General features: G+C 48.0%; 1 protein-coding gene across 2 annotated transcripts; it reads right to left on the reverse strand.

Annotated features, from left to right (window-relative positions):
- Positions 1-73: 73 nt before the first annotated feature.
- Positions 74-2640, reverse strand: HSD17B10 (hydroxysteroid 17-beta dehydrogenase 10). Of its 2 annotated transcripts, none has more exons than XM_014827216.3 (6): positions 2366-2640; positions 1852-2016; positions 1049-1213; positions 792-920; positions 602-710; positions 74-403 (listed from the first exon to the last, which is right to left on the reverse strand). In XM_014827216.3, the coding sequence occupies exons 1-6, from the start codon at positions 2390-2392 to the stop codon at positions 213-215; spliced, it is 786 nt and encodes a 261-aa protein (XP_014682702.1). In that variant the 5' UTR covers positions 2393-2640; the 3' UTR covers positions 74-212. The 2 variants fall into 2 exon arrangements, with proteins under 2 accessions (XP_014682702.1, XP_014682703.1); XM_014827217.3 differs by having other exon boundaries at positions 2153-2415.
- Between the last annotated feature and the right edge of the window lie 5157 nt (positions 2641-7797).

Genomic DNA, 7797 nt, shown 5'->3' on the forward strand with positions numbered 1-7797 from the left:
CCTGTCAGAGTCTTCACCCAATCACCTTTCTTCCCCATGCCAGTTCCTTCAGCACACAGCACTGCCCACTCCCTATGAGAAATAGACACTTTATTAGGCACAGAGGGTGACTGGTGGGCAGTTACAAAATGGCTACTGGGCTTCCTCCCAAGCTGGAGTATAATACTCCAGTGGAAGGAGGAGCAGAGGACCATGTGTTTTCTCTGCCCTCTTTAAGGCTGCATGCGGATGGCCCCATCCAGCCGGATGACCTCTCCATTGATGAATGGGTTCTCAATGATGGCCTGTACCAGATGAGCATACTCAGCAGGGTCACCCAGTCGGCTCGGGAAGGGCACCTGGCTGGCCAGGAAGTTGCGCACTTTCTCTGGGAGGCTGGTCAGCAGTGGGGTGCCAAATAGGCCTAGACAAGACAGCCAGAGTCAGAGGACCACCATTGCTTCCACATTTACCCGGTCCCTCCTCACCTTAGCCCTACTTGGGTGCTTCCATATGTCCAGAGATGGAAGGCTACTGCTGCTCAGGTGGTGAATACTTTCCCCTCTCTATTGCCCATGAATCTCACCCAATCCCAGGTGTGGCAGGGAAGGGATATGTCTACCTGGAGCAATGGTCATCACCCGGATGCCCATGGGCGCCAGATCCCGAGCAATGGGCAGTGTCATGCCCACTATGCCCCCCTTGGAAGCAGAGTATGCAGCTTGTCCAACCTGGAGAAGGAGGAGAAGTCATAGGTAGGAAGGCCCCAACAAGTCATCAAGAAGGCACTAGCCTTGACCCTGCCCACACACCTGGCCCTCAAAGGCAGCCACGCTGGCAGTGTTGATGATAACTCCACGCTGGCCTCCCTGATCTGGTTCATTCTGGCCCATCTCACCAGCCACCAGGCGGATCACATTGAAGGTGCCTACGAGATTCACCTGGAGGACAAGTAGAGCCATAGCGTAAGACCTAAAGCAAAGGCAGACTTTTGTCCCCTAAAAGCCCTTGGGGGCACCCACAGCCTGATACCTCTTACTCCTACCCTGGAGAACGTCCAAGGCCTTACATTGAGAACTCGCTGGAAGTCATCCAAGGTATGGGCCCGGCTCTTCTTTAAGTTGTATGTCTTGATGGCCACTGCAATGCCTGCACAGTTGACTGCCACATCCACACGGCCAAACTTTTCTTTTGCTAGAGTCAGGGCTGCTTGCACGTCCTTCTCTGAGGTCACCTTCAAAGGGAAAAGTGGAGGTTTTCACCTCCCAGCACATACACTCACCACTAAACCCGGGGGGAGGGGAGGGGTGGTCCAGTGTTTGAGTGACAACAGAATTATGTAAGCAAAGGAGAGGCCAAGAGAGAAAACTCCAGAGTGGGGCAAAGGTGAAAATGTTAGGTTCTACAGAGCAGTGTTTCAAAACAGTTTTCAAATCTATACCCTGTTTTGATAAACTCACATACCCCTGGAGATTCTCAATTGCTGTCGATCAAAGCAGTTTTGAGAATTAGATATAAAGATAAACTAGCTTTTCCTAACCCTACCTGCTAAGATGATTTCATAAAGCTTTACTTTCTGTAGTTTATTTCATGAAAAGTGTTTTGACTTTGTAAACATAAAATTACAGGGCATAATATGCATTTCCAAACTATACACACCCTCTCCAGGAGATTCTGATATGTCCCATCCCCACGGTTGTGAATCCCAGCTTTAGAGATTCCTTATCGCAGGTGCCCCCACAGTGCTTGACCGACGGTTCAAGCCAAAACGGACAGGGAAATGGGTCCATTGCCCACACTCTTATAAGAGAGCACCCCACGGGTTCCCAGGCCGGTGTCCGTGACCTATGCACACGAAGTGACTCCACTTACGTCGGCTGGGGCGAAGGCGCAGCTCTTCCCTAACTTCTTGGCCTGGGTCTCCCCATCCGAGTTGGGCAGGTCTAGAAGCACAGCAGTGGCCCCCTGCCCCACCAGTCGCTCCGCCGTGGCCAGGCCTAAGCCCGAGGCTCCTCCGGTTATGACGGCAACCAGGCCCTGTGAAGAGGGGCACAGTCAAGGGTTACACTGTGCAGACCACTCCCACCCTTTCATCTGCCGGTTCTCCAGGCCTCTGTGAGGGAGGTTTCTGGTCACCCCTGCAGAGTGACCCAGGTGCGTCTCCTCTCCTTACCGATGGGTGTCTCATCTCCAGGCGGCCCACCCAGTCACTCCACATACATATGCCGCGGAGAGCTGCCCTTCACCTCCAGAGCCCAACCGCCGCAATACCAGGCCTAGATAAGCGTGACGCTTTCTCCCAGCACCAATCCTTCCCCCTAGTCCCACCGCCGCGCGGTCCTAGCCAGTGCAGCCGAGCGAGCAGCAGGGGAGAAAACCCGGCTACCTTCACGCTCCGACTCGTGGCAGCCATCTTGCGCGGGGCTCTCCACAAGCGGGGCCTTGGGGCGCTCGCTGATTGGCCCGGGCGGAGCCGCGGGGCGGGGCCGGCGAGGCCGGTGATCCGCAGCTCGGGTTGTTCTGGCAAGTGTCTGTGGCTCCGGTCCCCTGCCCAGAGGCCAAGGCCCTAGCAAAGTGCCCCAAGAGTGTTGTTTGTTATTTCACCTGGGGAAGAACCCAATAGCGGCAGCACAATACCGCCCCGCCCTCCGCTCCACTCTCTAGCTGGCCTTTGGCCGGGTGGCCAACTCCGGGGAGCGGGGAAAGGGGGATAGGAGATTGAGTGGGTTCCTTACTCCTCAGAAAAAGCCTTCATTCAAGTATAAACATATCCTAGAGACTCCTATATGCCAGGCTCTGTAGGGGGCACTGGGGATACCCAGAGGAATAATAGGTTCATTGCCTTCCAGGAGGGCACTGTTCAGTTGGGAAGAGAGAATTTCAGTACGGACACAAAGGAAGAGACAGAGCTGCAGCTTCTGGGACACAGACATGGCTATCCAAAGATGGAGATTCTGAGAGCCACATAGAGAGAAATATGTTGAGGCAGAGAGAGAGAGGAACAGAGACGTCAGGCAGGATCACAGAGATATGGATGTGGAAAGTCACTAGGAGACAGAAATGCTAGGAGACAGACATTCCGAGACAGAGCTGCTGAGAAGCACAAGCCCAGAGAGGCATAAACAGAGAAGCAAAAACATTTTTCATCATTTCAGCCTTTACTACTATCCTTTGTCTATGTCTAACCTATTTTAGACCCAAAAGCCCAGATCACACATTGCAGACTGGTCTTTAACCAGAGATTTTCATTCAAGACCCAGATCTTTGGTCACCCTAGACTATCTTTCAACCCAGTCCCAGTTAGAATCTTGAATCCATCTAATCCACCTAGTCCGAACCCTTTCTGTACTTTTCCCCAAACCAATTCTTCAGCTCATACATCTTAGTCTACGTTTTCAGCCCCATACAGCTTTATGTTTTCTTTATCTACAGTATCCCCCCACATGCTTTCCCACCCGGGAAGACTTCCCTCTGGGTCTCCTAGTTGTTGACAGCCATCACACACATGGTCACTACGCCATATTCATCAAAGGATGTAGCAGCAGATTCATTATCTTCCTGACTGCATGAAGTCTCCCAACAATTTAGAGCATTCTTTTTCCGGCCCAATATGTTTCAGCCACAGTGTTCTCTTTGTGTTCATCTTTGCATTAGCTGTTGCCTCTGCTTGGAATGCTCTCCCCCTGATCTTTGTATGAATGCCTTTTTTTGGTCATTCAGAACTGAGCTTAAATGTCACTTACCTTCCCTAACCCCTCAAGGTGTAGCCACCTATTCCATTGAATATTTGAATTCTCTATGTAGCACTTACAGGTCCATAATCTTTTTTCCAACCTTAGGGCCAGGTATGTTTTGGAATTCAGAATTTCTTCAATTTTAGAGAGGAAGATATATACCCTATATTATATAACTCTATATACTGCATATACTCTATGATGAGGATTTTTAGGCTGCTTAATTTTAAAACGGTTTGTGATAAGGACTTTTAGGCTGGTTACTTTTAAAACTACAGATGAGAAGCAGGCTCCAAGGAGTGGAATTTGCTCGCTTGTCTCTTTATTGGGAAAGATTTACATTTCTAAGGGAAACCTCTATCTGTAAAGATGCCTCCCTCTCTGTGCCAGGAAGAAGGGGGATGGCCTTATCTCTAGAAACTCTTAATGACAGAGGCAAGAACTTAAGTTGGTTGCTGTCTGGCAATCTCATGTAACTGATTTAGGGTGGTGGCTTCTAACCTTTCTAACCTTTACTTAATCCGATTTGATTCTTGTCTAAAAGTCGTGGGATCACCCAATGACCAGACCCCACCTGCACTGGTACCATTTTAACTTTTTTTTCATGTTCTTTCCTTTATCTTGTAAAGAAATGACTCACATACCCATGCCTTATAAAATTAGCCCTAACCCTCAACTCAGGGCAGCAGCAGGAGCTCTGACTGCCCGTGGGTCTTGTCCCCACGCACCAGCTCTGCCTGCCCATGGGTCCTGTCCCCATGCTATTCCACACTATTCTCTAAATAAAAGAGCACTCCTGCCAGATCTTGAGAGTCTAAGAAATCTTTCTTTCTACTCCTCGGCTCACCAACCCTGCATCACTCTATATTACATAACTACAGAGAAAGGCCTGGTGTATCACTTATAATTAAACATTAATATTTCTAGAGTGAAAAGTATGAAAATTCACACTAAGTGTGAATCAGGGTAATAAATAGCCTCATGCTACTTCAGGTTAGGCTTTGTCACCTAATGAGTTTGGGCTCCAAAGCATGAAAAAACAACCTTATGCTTTCCGGGACTTTTGGCATTGTGGAATTGTGCCTGAAGACTTCGGAGCCTTGTCTAACCTGGCCTTGTTTGTGTGCATGTTCATGTAGTTCTCCTTCTGCTGGAAGGTAAGCCCCATGACAGCAGAGTCTTGTCTTGCTGGTCTACCTCTTGGCTACTGTGGGGACCTGAAATTGGCCACCCCAAGATATGTCTCTTTGGCATCAGGATTATTTGAGGCTGATTGCTTTTGATAAACTGGGACAGGGAAGGAGGCTCTGAGGAATGGAACTTGCCCTTTGTTAGGACATATTTACATTTGTAAGGTAAATCTCTATCTGTAAAGGTGCCTCCCTTTCTGTACCAGGAAGAAGAAAGGAGATGATCTTCTCTCTAGAAACTCTTAATCAATACCAAAGGCAAGGACTTAAAATCTGCATTTTATTGTGCTTCTCTGGTAACCTCCTGTAACTGACTTCCCTCCCCCTCCCAACGTTGGCATTTCTTTAAGGATTAAGCATCTTTCCTTAGGGAAGGAACTGATTGCTGCACTCACCTGTGACCGCCCAGCTCCAGACAATAGACTTGCCTCCTGCTACGCCCACCGAGATAGCAGACCATTACCTGCAGTGTCCATCAAGCACTGTGCCGACAGGGCAATCTTGTGACTATTGTGGGAGGGACATTTCAATCACATGTGAAACACCCTGTTTGGGGGTATATAACCACTCTGTGCACCCCACTTCTTCGGTGCCCTTTCTTCCTTTGGGAAGAAAGGCCCCAGGCCATGGTTCCTCATAAAGCTTTGTTTAATTTTCTCTTGCTATTCTGTCTCATGTGAATTTAATTCGTTCTCCGGCCAGATGAACCCAGATTTGGGAAGAGGAAATGTCTTCCTCCCCTACACTACCCAATGCCAAGAACACTGCCTGGCATGTACTAGACACTCAATGCAAATGAATGAATGAGTCAATCAATCAATCTTGGGAGAATTTGTGGGTCCAGCTTCATGATTCCTTCATCTGCTTGACTCCACTGACCTTTACCTCCTCTCTATTTTAACCACCTCTGTCTAAGCCACATTGTTAACCTTGTCATGCCCTGGAATGACTCCCCTACCTCCCCAGCATCTATACGCCACCCTCTCTCACTCTGACCACGTTCTCCCAGTTATCTCCCGTCTCCTCCCCTCCACCACTTCTTTTATCTCCTTGAACTCTGTTGTTCTGTGGGCCTTTCCATTTTCTTCGAGCCTAGCAGCCTCTTTCTACTTTTCTTCTGGCCAGTGTAGACCCTCTCTCATTCCCCCTCTCTCTTTACCCATTCTCGCCAGCACCCTCAACCCATTTGCCCCTTGGCATTCTACCAAATCAACTCCTTGACTTTTCAGCGCAGACTCTGAAGCTAGAAGGCCTGGGTTTGAATCTCAGCTCCATCATTTTCTAGCTTAATGACCTTGGGAAAGTTACTTAACTGTTGTGCCTCAGTTTCCTCTTCTGTAAAATGGGTATAACCAAAGCACTTACCTTGTAGGGTCGTTAGGAATACATGAGTTAACAACTATATAAGAAAAAAGACAGGTACTTAGAACAGTATCTAGCCTTTAGCAAGAGCTATGTAAATGTTAGCTACTGTTACTCTTCAGAGCAGTGTCTCTTAGCCTTTTTTATGCTGTGGACACCTCTGGTAGTCAGGTGAAGTCTAAGGAACCCCTTCACAGAGTAATGCATGCATCAGATAAATAGGATTACAAAAGAAAAACAATTACCAAAATAATAAGAAACACATCTGTAATGTGTGCTTCTTTACTAATACATTAAATACCAAGCTCTATCAACAGGTCTAGTGACTTCCATGATTTCAAAATAATGATGTTATTTTGAGAGATCAGCAACAACCATGATATGCTATGAAAATCTGATTTCTGTTGGTGACAAAGCCACAGGTACTGCTAATACAATTGTAGTGTGTTACCCACATACCCTAGAAGGACATGCTACATTTGAAAATAAAGATACAATTTCCCCCCCATCTAAGTCCATGGGCTCCTTGAATTTTCTCTACAGACTCCTAAGGGGCTTTGGACCCTGGGTTAAGAACTCTTGCGTTTAGAGCAAACGGAAGCTGTTAGGTGAACACTTCCTTTCTTGTCACCTCCAACATTGTCTCTACCCACACTATTCTTTCCTTGAGTCTCAGAGAAGAGAAGTCTTATTTGGGGCTCGCCCTTCCCACTGGAATCTGGGTCCCAACCCCTCCCACTTTCTTGGGGATTTGTGCCATTGAGCATGCCCTCTCCTTATTGTTCACACCTCTGTCTCAAGATCATTAGAAAATAGGGAACAGAGCAAACTCAACTTTTGCACACAACACATACTCATCAGTTTGGGTGCATGAGGGCCAGAGGTGGGCAAAGGGGGACGTCAAGGGCACCAGGACATCTCACAATCCCCAGAGTGTATTAGCCCTACCAGGAGATGAGAGAAAAATGAAGGTGATCTTCACTCCTAGGAGGTAAAAACAACAAGACAAACCATTTAAACCTTGTGGGTGCCTGCATTTACCCCTGTAAAGACAGAATTTGCACTGCTTCCACCTGGCTCTGAAGTGACATTGGCAAATGTAAAGGACCCCAAATGATGAGTATGGAAAGCATCCGAATGTGTGCCTGTAATTTCCGAGTGAGTTGGGGCACAATTCACATGAGTGGTTTAAATTCTGAAGGAATGTGTGGAACGTGAGGATGACTGTGGTGAGCACCTGAGAGTGTGCTGAGACGGGCCTTGCAAGCACCCAGAAGAGTGACTTCAGACCAAGGATAAAGAAGTGAAGCCTGAACGAGGTGTGAAGCAGCCCAGGGTGAGAATGGGTTAATGACTCTGACCCCAGACCCCTGTGAAAAAAGGGAACGTAGCCATCGGCTGCTCCAGTTGCAGATGCAAGTCACAGAGGCTTCAGGGAAACTAAAGCCTAATGCTTCCTATGAATGAGGATCCCGAGGCCCAATCATACTATTATTTCACATTTATATACATGTCAGGCTCTGTTGTGAGTG

The sequence above is a fragment of the Equus asinus genome, chromosome X (assembly GCF_041296235.1).
Source record: "Equus asinus isolate D_3611 breed Donkey chromosome X, EquAss-T2T_v2, whole genome shotgun sequence".
Lineage (NCBI taxonomy): Eukaryota > Metazoa > Chordata > Mammalia > Perissodactyla > Equidae > Equus > Equus asinus.